This window comes from Arvicola amphibius, chromosome 2, assembly GCF_903992535.2.
Source record: "Arvicola amphibius chromosome 2, mArvAmp1.2, whole genome shotgun sequence".
In the NCBI taxonomy this organism is placed as follows: Eukaryota; Metazoa; Chordata; class Mammalia; order Rodentia; family Cricetidae; genus Arvicola; species Arvicola amphibius.
In genome coordinates, this window is record NC_052048.2 from 43,214,517 (window position 1) to 43,229,843 (window position 15,327).

The 15,327-nt window shown below is 35.4% G+C and overlaps 1 protein-coding gene across 1 annotated transcript in view; it reads right to left on the reverse strand.

Moving 5' to 3' along the window:
* Positions 1–15,327, reverse strand: part of Cntn6 (contactin 6) — a 211,805-nt gene that overhangs the window by 77,470 nt on the left and 119,008 nt on the right. Inside the window, exons 6-9 of the mRNA XM_038319610.1 lie at positions 10,508–10,692; positions 5,723–5,859; positions 3,920–4,049; positions 217–367 (exon numbers count right to left, since the gene is read on the reverse strand). Coding sequence (XP_038175538.1) covers positions 217–367; positions 3,920–4,049; positions 5,723–5,859; positions 10,508–10,692 — 603 coding nt within the window. The remainder of the gene's footprint in view (positions 1–216; positions 368–3,919; positions 4,050–5,722; positions 5,860–10,507; positions 10,693–15,327) is intronic.

Here is a 15,327-nt window from a genome sequence, read left to right on the forward strand (position 1 = left end):
AAAAATATGCCTCTATTATAAGTATGTGCAATGAAAATATTACAGCCAAATTACACAAACAAGCTTTATAACTACTTATGTTTACATAGGATGTGAAACCGTTGGCATCTCGGGGTACTCCACTGAAAGTTTATCACAGAGGAAAAAGCTGGTTTTGGGAGTTGGTACATTATAAAATACAAAAAAAAATGTACTTATAAAGTAAAAATGTCTTACCTTTTACTTTGCCTTAGGCTCTCTGTTCCTCTTTTCCAAGAAATAGATGCTTTAGGGAAGGCATTTGGTTTGCATTCAATAGAAATGTCACCACCAACTTGAACAACAGAGATTTTTTTAATGGGTTTTTTTGAGAAATCTGGAGCTGAAGCTAAAAGCAAAAATTAAAAAAATGATTAATTAAATCACTCAATTAACACGCAGTAACTTAAAATTAAACTAATATAATGGATAAAATTTGACATTTATTTTCAGAATTAAATTTAATATAGTCAAGCTGACTTAAGGCCAGTTTAAGTACACAGACACACACACACACACACACACACACACACACACACACACTTGCATACAAATAGACATTTGCACAATATTTACATATGCATGGAAAAATGTATATACATGATTTACGTCTCATTGAAGCAAAGCAGAAGTATTTTATCTTTATGTCCAGTTTCTTTTAGAAAACTTAAGGTGGAGAAATATAATATGACTTCAATAGAATTAGATCAGCAAAGTGAAATTTAGAAACCTCACATTTGTCAATCTTAGTTTTGTTCCTACAAAGTTAGATAAGCAATAGTTCTTTGAAAAGAGAACATAAAAGAGGGCTTGGGAAGCAACTAAGCTTCCATGTCCCATCTGTGTGTCTAATCTCAATTTCTAAAGTCCAATTGAACTGAAGTTTTCAAACATTTTAGATTTTCTGACTTCTTGGCTTTTTTTAGGAATTTCTTCTCTGCCTGCATCTGTCCTATGCAACTTGCTTTTATATGATCCAAGATTGAAAGGGGTGTTCTCAGTTAAGGTTCCATTTGGTTTGCCTTGTTTCTGCATACCAACAGTTCAGTTTAAAATTGGCTATTTTCTAGTGAAAGTGTTAGTTCAGTAAAGGTGAGGGTCACTCTCGTTTAAGTATCTTTTCTTGGAGCCTGGGAAATAATAAAAAGCCAATGAAATAGTCATGAGTAATGAAGGAACAAAATGCCTGACACCCAAATGCCTATAATATTTGGTGTCTTACTTTATTCTTGTTTCCTCCATTCTTTCTGTCACTAATCAACTCATGGTTAAAAACACCTCACTCTTATCTACTGCAGCAGACACTATTGTTTGAATTTCATGAGGTGTCAATCTCACATTGTTCCAACCTCAGTATTTTCCCCTCTAAGGAACTGTTTTCCTTGTTCTACGCTTTCTTCAATATCTGCATGACAATGTGACAAGAGGTTTAGTTAAGGAGACAAAGAAAATCTTAACGAACCATTCTTTTTAAATAAGAGACAGATTTGGAAGGAACTGTCTCCTCCCTTTCTTCCTGACCTGAATATGGACTTTACATCTGCAGCTACAACAGCCATCCTGAATCCACACATCTACACATCTGAAGAAAAGGGTTCACAGTATAACTACCTAGCTACAGTGTACTACTTGACAGCCAGTGCACAAGTAAACAGAGGTAGAGAGTTCACAATGTCTTAAGTTTCTTGCTTTTCTTATGCCTGTGTGGAGGAAAATATTTCTCATGCTCATATTTGTAGCTGAAAAGATTTCTTCTGGATTCCATTGTTTGTCTTCAAGACCACTCACTAGAATCTAGTTGATTGATTAAAACACAGCTGAATTTGGACACATATAATGATGGGAACCTAATGCAGTGCCAAAATGGAAAAATAGTTAAAACCCTTTTATGGTATAAAAAAAATTCATTGAGTTCCATCCATTTTCCTGCAAATTTCATTTCATTTTTTGTTTAATTTTGCATTGTTTTAACAGCTGAGTAATATTTATCAATCATTTATCCATTGTATAAATGAACCACATTTTCTTTTTAAATCCATTCTTTGGTTGAGTGGCATCTAAGTTGTTTCCAGGTTCTGGCTATTACAAATAACGCTAGAATGAACAAGTAGAATGATACCCAGTTGTCCGAGAAATCTCCATACTGATTTCCAAAGCAGGCAGTAGAAGTTTGCTCTCCTACCATCAGTGGAGGAGTGTTCCCCTCAATCCATATGCTCTCCAACATAAGCTGTCCTCAGTGGTTTTGATCTTAGCCATTCTGACAGGTGTAAGATGATATCTCAGAGTTGTTTTAATTGCATTTCACTGATGACTAAGGGTGTTGAGTAATTCCTTAAATATCTTTTGGCAGGTAAATAGATGGAACTAGAAAAAATCAACCTGAGTGAGGTAACTCAGACCCAGAAAGACAAAAGAGGGTATGTACTCACTCATAAGTGGATACTAGATGTGAAGCAAAGGACCAGACTATAATCCACAACTCCAGAGAGGCTAAGTAACAAGGAAGACCCTAAGAGGGATGATGGAGGAATGTCTATGTGTTACTTTCATTGATTAATAATAAAACTGCCTTGGCCCTTTAAGAGGACAGAAAATTAGGTAGGCGGAGTAGACAAAACAGAATTGTGGGAGAAAGGAAGCAGAGTTGGGGAGATGCTTCAGGCAGTAGCCATATGCAGCCACCATGCCTCTCCTCTCCGAGATGGACACAGGTTAAGATCTCTCCTGGTAAGCCACCCCTCGTGGTGCTACGCAGATTACTAAATATGGGTTAAAGCAAGATATGAAAATTAACCAATAAGAGGCTGAAACTAATGGGCCAGACAGTGTTTAAAAGAATACAGTTTCCATTTAATTATTTCAGGTATAAAGCTAGCCGGGTGGCGGGACGCAGCCCCACCATTCCATCAATAGAGGGATGCATGGATCACCCTGAGAAGGGGAAACAGACGAGATCTGGGTAAACTGGAAATGAAGAAGGAGGGAGAAAGGAGGGGATGGTGGATGAGAACATGAGGTAATGGAATGGTCGAGTTGGGGAAGGGACTGAGTGGAAGAGCAATGAAACAGCTAACTTGATAGAGAGAGCCATTATGAAGATAGAGAGAAATCTGATGCTATTGAAATTCCCAGGAATCAACAAGCATGACCCCAGCTAAGACTACTAGCAGTGGTGGAAATGATGTCTGAATGGCCCTTCTCCTGTAATCAGATTGGAGAATAACCTGTCAGCATAGAACCTGTATCTAGTAACTGAATGAAGCAGATGCACAGATTCACAGCCAAGCACCAGGCTGAGCTCCTGGAGTCCAGTCAAAGAGAAGGAGGAGGGATTATATGAGCAAAAGGGGGCAAGATCATGATGGAGAAAAGATCACAGGGAAAGTTGACTGGAGCTCTTGGGAACCGATGGACTCTAGACCAACTGTTGGGGTGTCTATATGGCACTGAACTAGGCCCTCTGTATGTGGGCAACAGTAGTGTAGCTTGGTCTGTTGGAGAAGCTCTGGCAGTGGGATCAGGGTCTATCTGTGCATGAGATGGCTTTTTGGAGCCCATTCCTTCTGTTGGGATGTCTTGCCCAGCCTTGATCAAGGGGAGAGGGGATTGGTCCTGTCAGACTTCATTGACTCCCTATGGGAGGCCTTTCCGTTTCTGAGGAGTGGATGAGGGCGCATTGGGAGGAGTGGGGGTGGAAGAGGGCAGCAAGGGAGAACTGTGGGTGGTATGTAAAATGAATAAACTAATTTTAAATAAAAAAGACTAATTGAGATATTTCTCATTGTTTTTAGGGATAGTAGTTTCTAGTTCACAGGAAAAGAATTGGATTCAGATGATATATAAATAGCAACATATACGGTTTCGTTTCATATTTCTTGGATATAAATGAATGGCTCACCTAAAACTCTCAATTCTGCATTTGCATAAATTGTCTGGTATTTGTTTTCTGCAGCACATTGGTAGATCCCAGAGTCGGACACATTCAGCATGGTGATGATAAGAGTCCCGTTTTCAATCTGAATTCTCTCCTAATAAAGGAAGAGTCATCAAAAGGTGTTTTGCATTAATATAAAAGATGTTTCATTGTTAATGTAAGCATTCTCTTGCACAAAATATATTAATGGAAAACATTTTTGCCAAACGTTGAGAACTTTCACTTGAAGATCCTGAGTAACTTTCTAAAGATAAAAAATGTACAAGGCATAATTTTTGTGGATTAATTTTTTGGGGCACTGGAATAACCTATGTTACATCATTTCTGTGAAGATTGGCATCCTCTAAATGGAAGATATGAAACTGTCTCTTTTATATTTATATAAAATATTTAAAATGATTTAGAAAGTTACACTACTCTACAAATGTGATGATGTTACAATATGTTGTCCGAGTTCTAAATTAGAGAAGCCACAGCCTTCCTTTCTGTAACTTCCTCTGAAGACCTCCGGCCTCAGCATCAAACATCTGCTACAAGGAACCATTTAGGGTACTGAATTATAATTTTAGTACACGAAATTCGTTGTTGATAGCAAATATATAACCTAAACTAAACATTTCAATGAATCCACTACCATTCTCTAAGGATAATATAAGTGGGTTAGAGAAAAAGAAAAAGAGAATGCATTCTAAAGGCATCCTGGAGGAACATTCCACTAAACACACACACACACACACACACACACACACAAAACATTGTTTTCAGCTTCCAAACAATATATTCTTTATGACTCTGGTTATGGATCCATGTACAAATAAAATACACTAACACGATTATCTGGAGAATTGGATAAGGGACAAGTACTCTCATGGGACAGATACCGTAAGAGAAGATATGTTCATATTTAAAATGTGTACAAAGCCTCAGATCTTTTCTTGTGGAGCAAGGATAGTCATCACAATTCCTAGAAGTGGGAGAGTGGGTATCAACTCAGAGTCTGAGTCCTCCTATTAGACAAAGTTTAGCAGACTACATCTTCTACTCACTGTTCAGTAACCTTGGAAAACTATTTCACTTCTCTGTGTTCCTTGTCTGGATGGTACCCACAGGGATTGTTCTGAAAGCTAACTTTAACTTCACTGGCTTCTTTACAATTTCAGACAAGTGTCTCTGCTTCTCTGAATATATTTCTTCATATATTTGAAGGAATGATCTCTATCTCTCACACACATTATCTTGACAAAGCAATGTACAGAAAACAACAGGGTATAAGACCTAACACACAGAGCAGCTCATCAAATGTCAGCTTTGATGATGATACACTCTTTTTACTTTCTTACTGTTTACAATATTTTATTTATTTCTTGAGATTTCAAGCTTTTTAAAATGTTTCCTGATAATACCCCCCACAGTTCCCCACTGTAACTCCCACTATATCCATCCCAAACATCCTCTTCCAACTTCATGCTCCCTTCTTTCTTTTTCTTTTCTTCTCCATTTTTTATTATCCCACGGATTCCAATTAATGCTTCCTGAGCATGTGCTAATGTCATCTGAATGTGAACTTATCACTAACTGCTAGTATGTTCAAGTGTTCAATCCCAGTACCCTTTACTTGCTCTGAGTTTGTTTAAGGGTTACATAAATGTAAGCTTCATGCTCTGGAGTACACTGAATATTACAAAGACATGATCTGCTACTGGGAATGACTGTTATTCTAACAAAATGTGCTATAATGCAATGAATTTCTAACATATAACTCCTTACCTCTGGTTTGAGGCGTTCACCGTTCTTTAGCCATGTGTACCAAGGATTTGGCTTTCCAGTAGCTTTGCATTCCCAAAACAAGCTGTCATAGATAGAAAGGTATGTATTTTGGATTTTCTGTTCCCATTCTGGAGGGGCTGTTTAAAAAAAAGTAAACAGAATTGAGAATATCTTTTTGGCAACTCAAGTAAGGTAATACAGTATGTTTAAAGTTCTTAGTGATCTGGAGACTAAGCGGGTTCAGGTGAACTGAAAATTGGGAGAATTCACTATGTGAGAATTGGGAGGGGAGGAATTCAAGAGTCTAGTAGGGCAACCGTCACAATTATCACCCCATATTTGGCTCAAACTAAAGGTTGCTGTCTGTCATTTTGCTGCACCTGTGCAACAACTTGTAAATTCTGAGTAAAGGTCAAAATTCAGAAGACAGCTAAAGAATATTGCCCATGCTAAATCATGGTGCATACTCAATTGAGAAGTGATGACTAAATTTACACACTTTGAAAACAATTTTTTGATAAATATGTAAGTTTAAAGCTAACAAAAAGAAAATGTATGTAAACCAGAAATAATTCAGCCCCAAATCTTGACAAGACCTAAATGTGAACCTCCACTTTTTATAAGATAATCCAGTATCTCTGGGTTCTTAAAAAGGAATGCAGACTGTGGGAGTTGTACTATAACTTACTAAAGTGAAATACTTCACTTTAAATCCACACATGGAGTTTGATAAAATTCATTTTCTGATCTAAACAAGTTATGCACAGGAGTAAGCATAAAGCAACTAGTGTATCAAATATAAAAGGAAAGATACCTTACCGTCATTCGGGCAGACAGCTGGGTACGAATTAAATGCATTAGCATATATAGTCTTTCCATTACAGTACCTGATCCCTGTACACAGTTGTTCACCTCATATCTCCTTTAGTTCTGTCTTTGTATCCTTGTAAAAGACAGAGTTCCCGCCTTTCCCTGAAATCTCTGGATAAGTCTACCTAGATGTTTGACACTTCTGCATTTAATTTAGTGTAGGTTGCCAGAAGCCACATCAAGGGCTCACCACTGCCTTTGTCTCTGGCTTCAACAGGGTTCAATGCCACTAGAATTTTGCGGAGATATCAGGTAACCCTTTCAAGATGTCATTTTAAAAATTCAGGAGTCAAATTATAATCACAGAACAAAGGAAAGCACTGCCTTGCAGTGAATGCTACTACAATGGAGAAGTTTGAGGCTAAGATTCTTCAGCTTGCACAGAAACAAAGCCAATGAGAGAGGAGTTACTGACTAAGCCAAAAACAAGGGGTGTTTTGTTTTAAACAAACTTCTAATATATCTCCCAGAACTGTCTACCTAGGGAGTAGACACGGAAACAAGTATTCCTTGGTTCCTGGCTACAATCATCTAAGGATAAAGTACTATGCATCCTGTTTACGGTTTCAATAGTACTGAGCTGACTGTTGAAGAAGCAAAATAAAATAAAATAAAACAAAAAAGCGTGACGTTGAAATGAGGTGCTTATCATGCCTTCGCTGCCAGGCTCGTGTAGCCCTGTAACATGTTATGCTGCGCTCACTGCAGCAAGCAGAGGAAGGAATGGGGCTATGTGGAGTTGAAATGTTATGTACCACAAAACCCCTGTATCTGATTCCAGGCTTTTCTACTGTGATACATGCCTCCATTAAGGCTCTGCAGGGAGCTGGTCACCAAATAGAAGAAGTCATGGTATCCCTGGGTGGTAAAACTCAGTCTATGATTATCTCCTGTGGAAATCAGATCTATTTCCAATTTTAGAACATATCTCTTGAAGCCCTGAGAAACAAATCACAGCAAGGCTTCTAACAACCCAGTGCACCGACAAAAACTGAAGCTTCTTTCTGTGTGCTAATATAATTTGTAAATATTTGTGAAAAAAATGTGGGAATACATATTTGGCCTAGGGAAAACTGCATTTTTGTATACAAATCCATAGCTTGTAAAGTTTAAGATCTAAATTTAAAAGATTTATCATTATCACTTTAAATTGTATGCAAAATATAAGTATATTTATATGATCTCTAGGTGTGTGTGTGTCTCTGTAGTGGAATGTACATGTCTTACAGAAGTCAGAGGTGGCAGATCCACATGAAGCTGGAGTTACAGATGGCCTCTTGCCACCTGCCTGCTATATGTTCTGGGAATTGATATCAGATCTCTGCAACAGCAGTACATTCGCTTAAATCTAAATTTTTTTCTCAAGTCTCAAAATACATCATACATAGCACATGGGTGAATACATATTGCGTACTGTAAAACTGCAACATTAAGACATGTTCACTTATTTAATGTACATATTCATTGACTCTTACCATTTTAATGAGAAAGGTCTTAAATGTCTGTCTAAGTAAGAAATATAGGAAAAAAATCATTTAATAACTTGTGATTACCATACAAACTTGAGTTTCAGATAGTTCTTTCCTACTGCTAGCTATGTAACATCAAGTAACTTTTAAAACACATTTTAGTCACTGTAATTATAGTAATACCTTAAAGGCAAATTTCAGAGGTTAAAATACAAAATGCAGGAGGATTCTGAGTTTTAGCTTAAGCTCATCAGTATAATAAAATGGAAATTCTTTATTTCTTCTCACTTCCTTCTTTCCTTCCTTCCTTCCTTCACTCCCTTCCTCCTTCCTTCCTTTCTTTTTTTCTTTCATTTTATTGGTTTTTATTGATACAGGGTTTCTCTGTGTAGCTCTGGAGCCTATCCTGGAACTTGCTCTGTAGATCAGGCTACCCTCAAACTCACAGAGATCTTCCTGCGTCTGCCTTCCAAGTGCTAGGATTAAAGGTGTGCACCACCACTGCCTGGCTGGATACTTCTTCTTGATTTTCAAGTATTATTCAATTCTAACATGAGCTGACATATCTTCATGTTTTTCCATATAAATTAATATGTGGCTCTAACGCAAAATGATTATTTAACTCATCAGTTTTTTATTTTTCTTCCAAAAGGAATGGTAATAATCATAGACAGTTGAATAGTGAGCTGGACTGGGATCATTAAGTTAAAAAATATTGTCAAGTAAAAAGAGTCCAGGTTTAGACGATTCTTCAAGGTTTTGACCTTGAACTTGAATATCAGTGCTTGTGAGAGTTTGCAAAACTAATCTGAAATCTCCAAACTGTAGCATCACTGAAAATTATTTATGCCAAAAATTATTATAGAAATTATGAGTTAACATTTTTCAAATCCCATGCCTTGAAAGAGACATAAAGTATAGTTTGTTGCTAATTTAGTCTATAGATAATTTTATTTTGATTCATCACTTAGCTGTAGCTTTTTCTGTTATATAAACAACATGAAGTATTTTTATCAAAACTGAGCTGAAACCTTTAGTTTTTATTAGTGTGGTAAAACCCTCAGTTGTTTCTTTAATAATACATTTCCAAAGATACTACCTGACAAAAATGTCCTTAAGAATCAAATCCTACTCAAAAATCAAATTAATTTTCTTAGCAAGCATCAATAAATTGTAGAACAATAATCAAAAGAAAATTTATTCTATTTATACGAAACAACTTTTACTTCAGGTTAAAATAGGAAATCCTAAATGAAATGGAAAATAATAAATCCAAAAGCACATAAGTTTTCCTCACAGTATATCAGTTATTACAGCTATGAGATAATTATAATAAACTTTTCAAACATTATTTTTAATAACTTTATCAGTGATAGAATCAGACTATATGAAAATATTTTAGCATTGAACAATGACAGTGTGGAATCCAACACCTTCATTTGGTGTCTTAGGCAACAGTCATAAATGTGGTGTATGGTAAAAAAAATTCATATAAAATAAAAAAATAGAAAAATTTAAAGACATTTATATTTTGGTCTGTATGAAACAAGATAAAAAGATAATATTTGGATAATATATGCATTTATTATATCACAAAGTATCTTTAGCTCAAACGATATTTTAGAAACTAGGTAGGGCAAAGCTGTATCATGAGGCAATGAACTTATTTTTCTGTTATCTTCAGATGGGCAGACAAGTACTGAAAATGTATAAGGAATAAAATGTATTCTGTCATTCAGTCTATTTTTCTATTCACTTTTTCCTTTGCTTGTAAATCCTATTGAGAATATTAATTAAGACTGCCATAGGCTACTACTGAATATTCTATGAGAAGTATATTTTCGTCATGAAAACCTTGTGTGACAAACTTTAATGTCGTTAACATGAAATTGCTGACATTCTTCAGTCAACTCTAATAAACAATGTTATGCATAGACTGTGTTGGAATTTATGTTATTGCATTCTCTGTGTGGGTTATATATGCACAGTGCATATGTTTATGCTTGTGCATGTTCATACACTCATATATGGAGTGCAGAGATGGATGTTGAGTGGGTATCGTCATCAACCTTATTTTGACGCAGTAATTTTCTCTGAAGTTGGAGCTCATTAGTTGGCTAAACTAGTAAAATCTCCTCAAATAGACTATTAATTAGTATTCCCAGACAGGTAATTGCATGCATGTAACCCCATGTACATCTTTTTTGTGTGTGTTTGATGGAGATTTGAATTCAGGTTCTAATACTTGTGCCACTAGCATTTTCTCCAATAAGATATCAAATTTTAAAAACAATTACAACACCTGTCAGTCACAGAACTAATCACCCAACTGGAAATGTGCTTTTCCAATTTTTTCCCATGATATATGTCTACAATATATTGGTGGCTCTCCTATTTGCTCTGAAGCACAGTAAAAATTCACAATTTTGCCGTTGTATTTACTCACCATAAAAAATGAGTTGACCTTTTGCAAGGTTTCTTCCTCGAAGGTTACCCGCGATGCATTCATAAAAGCCTTCATCCTCTTGTTGAAACTTGGGGATTTCAAGGATAGCTTGGAATTTGCTGTACTTGACTTTCCCTGGCATCGGGCTTCCATCCAACCTCCTCCAACTAATATCAGGGACTGGACTAAACAGTTACACTTCATTAGAATAGACAATGGTTGTCAATGTGACAGCAGGATAAAATAAGAGAAGCCTTGAAAATCACTCTCAAGTAAGGCAATCCAGTCTATTAAAGTGTGATTAGTTTTCAGATCACACAGTCATTCACCACTCATTCTTTCAGCCGTCTATTTAAGATCTACTGAATCACTTGCCATTTACATGGCATTGTGCTATCCTTGGGAAACATATTACTGTTAGAATATACATGCCTTCTGTCCTTGTATTATTTTTAGCTTAATAGAGAAACATATTATAATCAGAATGTAAAAATAAATTTATTTGCAAATTGTAATAACTGAGACAAAAGAAATAGGATGCAGAGACAGTAACACAATTTGATCAATGGAAATGTGTTGGTCCTTTGAGAATTTAACAAGTAAGACTAAAGTAGATTCTACATATATTGAGAGATTATAATTTAAAAATCATAGGTTTTTCTATAGCTAAATTAGTTTTTTAAAACAAAATATGCATGATAGGTAAGTTTGATTGTCAAGGATATGAGGTAACATAAAAAAACCTGTAGAAATTTGAAACCCAATCTTCATTTCCTCTTGTTTGTAACTTGTATACTATTAATTAGCAATAAAATAAAAATGGATTTACATTATACCTGTGTCTTAATAGAAAATATTTATTGAGATTTCTACCTATAGGAATTTAATAGTATCATCTGATATGGTTATTTTTAAAATAAGAAAAATGATATGAAACTGTTTCAAACAATTGATGTGTTTAAATCCCTGTTAGAGGAGGCAACACAGGTATAAGAAGTCACATGAAGAAAAGGTTTACTAACACTCATCATTTGCGAAATGAAACTCCAGGGTTTTTATGTAAGCTTCTCTTCTTCACTATCATTAAGCTATGGTTTATTCCCACATAGATTTTTTCAGATGACTTAGATATCTCTACTCTAATATTTCAAATTGATACTGACAATGATATTAGTAAGTCCTTTGGCAAAGTCCATTTATCAGCCTCGTGGAAGATGTGAGGTTTCTTTAAATCACCAAGAGTGATGTTGGAGAGGCATCCAATCAGCAGCAACATAGCTGACAGATAAAGATCTATAGAGTCTGCGCAGCAAATAAGTGAAGAAAATGAGTGATAGCTCCACAAGCTTTGAAGACAGCCACTACCCTGGGGAAACCTTAGGAATTCTTACTGGCTGAACAGTATGATTGTCCTGCTTCATATATCAATGACAAGTACACGCTAAACTTGTGGGTTTTCACATAATCATCAGAAAACATGTTCCAAATCAATGCCTGAGTTATCGCTTTTTCTCAAAATTAATGTATAGTTTCCTGTTATAATTTGATTTTATTCAACACAAAATATCCCATATTTAGGTTTTCTTTTGAAATGCCATTTGCCACAACTTTAGGTTGACATTTTAATAAATTGGCATATTCCAGACAACAATTAACCTAGGTTACTGGTTTTCTTATCACTTGTTTTCTTGAGGTCCTAATAAAAGAAAATGGAGTTCTGTAAGGAAATAAATGTATTTAGATGGAAAGATAGTCCCTATGTCTGAAACATTTCAAACTGCAAATATAGAAACGTTGTCTGTGTAAGCACAGTAATGTTGTCTTTGGGTGGTTGTGAAACAAATGCCATTTATGATTCTCACTACTAATATAATAGTATACTAATAATAATTCCATGACTGTCCGTGCTGATTATTCTGTGTTATAATTTTTTTCTGAAAATTAGTTTATCAAATTATCAATAGAGAATTTGAAATGTGTATGTATTCAGTGTCCTTTATTATGTGTTCAGAATTCAAAATATGAAGTGTATGACAAAAATTCACAAAATTATCCAAAAGCTTATATCCTAAGACATTTAGATAAAATAATCAAATGTTGAATATTTTCTCATAGTTTTATCTTTTGCTTCACATTTGTTGTGAAGATATACGTTAAATTTTCAGATTGCTAGATGTTTAAATATATGGAAAATGACAGAAAACATAATCATTATAATATATCAAATGGCTAAACTTTACTAGAAATAAAGTATTTGCTAGATACTGTATATAATTACAATGTAAATATGATATTTCATTGACCACCCTTAAGAGCTAACCATCAGAAGTAGGGGTTTATTTATCTCCGCTACTGATTCTATCCCTAATTTCAAGGAAACACTCATATTGCAACAACCACACATTGAAACCTAATTATCTATGATTTCAAAAAGTGTATCTCTATTTTCAGTAGTCCTACTATGTGGTGTCAAACATAGCAAGCTCAACTAATGCTAACTATCCTGAGTTTCCCATGGACAAAGAACTCGGGGACTACCTTGGATTTTCACCGAATAAGTGTTCTTTAATAGTAGAAAGGAAATGATTGTATAGATGCAGATTTCCATTAGGTGCAAGAGCATCAGGTATCTGTCAGTTCGCCATGTCTGCTCCTTCTGCTATCATGCCCCACAGATCCCCATGTATCTTGCCACTAACAGTTATAGCTCTTTCTTGTCAACTGCTGCCAAACTGCTTTAGACAACTATAATTGCATCGCATACTGAAGGAATGTAGAAACATCTATAGCCCTAAGAAGAGTTCTTAATATACCACACCAACTGCCATGTCTTTGACTATAGGACAACACTGGGTGTGATTCCATTCTCTTCAGACCTCATTTAGTTAACCAAAGCAGATTTAAAACTTGGCTTGCTTCTGAATTGAATCTGCTCCTTTACCTTGTTTTTCTCTGCCTCAGTTACTCCTGTTCTTAAGGCTACTTCCTAAGAAGTCTTCTCACAGTCCCTTTCAGAAAACTGTCCTTTCAAACTAGACCTCCTAGAAGAACAGATAATTAGAATCTCTGTACATTCTAATCATGTGCTGCTTCAGCTGAAATACCAACTGCAAGGAATCCTTATGTGTGTCTCAGAATGGTGGTTCTAATATAGATGCTTCATTTGCACAGAAATGGAAGTCTGTAAAATTAAACAGCAGTGACGTAAAAAGCAAGCAGTAGAACCCTTGTGCCAAACCATGCATTGAGAAATGTATTTTAAGAACTTTCTCTCCTATAGGATCAAAATTACACCAAACTAAGAGGCAAAAGCAAGAAATGTTGAAAAAAATGTGTATGGACAGAGATGGGATCATTTTCTGGTTAAAAGGGGAAGAACAAAAGCTTTTATTTTTCTTATTTCACTTGTAGTTTGGAAAATATCTCTCCAGATATTAATAATAGAAAAGGTTTTAAGACCTGATAGTCTTGTCTGTGTTTTTCTGTTAGTATTGTTTCATGTTTTTGGGTTAAGGTTTTTTTCTGGCTGCCCTGAAACTTGTTATTTGAATCCAGAGATCTGCTTGCTTGTGCTTCTCAGGTATATGCCACCACAGCTGGATTAGATGGCATTCTGATTTTAAAGCTTTCAATTCTCAAGATAAAACAGACAGAGTCATGGATTCCATATCTCCAGCGAATGTTAGGTTTTTGTCACCGTTTTATTTTCTTTAAGAAACTTGTCCTAAAGATGTCATCTGCGCTGCTCACGAGGCTGCAGCAGGTGGACCAGGAGTTTAAGGCCTACCTGAGATACAATTTGAGTTAAAAGACAGTCTGAAAATTTTGATTAGGTCTTGTCTAAAACAACAACAAAAAAAAAAAACAAGACTATAGATGAAACTCAGTGGTTACGTACTTTTCTAGCAAGCAGGAAGTCCCTCTTTCAACTTTTTCTAACTTAAATTAAAAAAAAAATCTTCTTTCTTTATTTGGTCTGAATTGAATTGGCATCTCAATGTGTAAATTTAGGATGGAGAGCACTGTTTATATATTCCCATTACAGGTTGGTGAGAACTAGGGCAAAACAATGAAAGATAACTCCCTTGATGTCGATATTGATTTTGAGGAAACTATAGAAGAGGGCATCGCTTCCAACGAGTGTTTATCTCCACATTTCAATCCAAGGAGATGAAATTTTAAGATTTTAGTCAACAATCCACAAGCAAATGGACAAATCATCCATGAAAATCAAAACTAACAAGAAGAAAAATTTCTAAATACTTCACACATTTCTAGAACAACATACAAATGATCCAAGTAAACAAACAAATCCACAAGTCTCACTAAAGAACATAAAATCCACATCTCCTTGACCAATTTACTTTGTTATTGCATCTTCCTCTTGTCTTTGACCCATTTGGGGCATTTTATTATGACTGCCAATAAAGAGCACCAGATTAAATAGGCTGTAAAATCTGAGTTCAAATGAGATGTAGGTTAGTTCTTTGTTTGATTGCTTGTTAGCTTGTTTTTAAAGACAGAGTTTTTCTGTGTAACAGTCCTAGCTTTCCTGGAACTAGCTCCTGTAGACTAGGCTGTCCTTGACCTCCCAAAGATCCACCTTCCTCTGCCTCTTGAGAATTGGGGTTAAAGGCGTGTGACACCACACCCAACTCAATGTTAGTTTTTTCAGCAAGTTCGAATTATATGATATTATGAATTCTTTGTATACACTTTATATTCTAATATTTTACAATCATCATGACAACAAAACCACCAAAAACAATACTTTATTTTTCAAATTTTCATTTTAATAAACTAGTTGGAGAAGAAGCAAG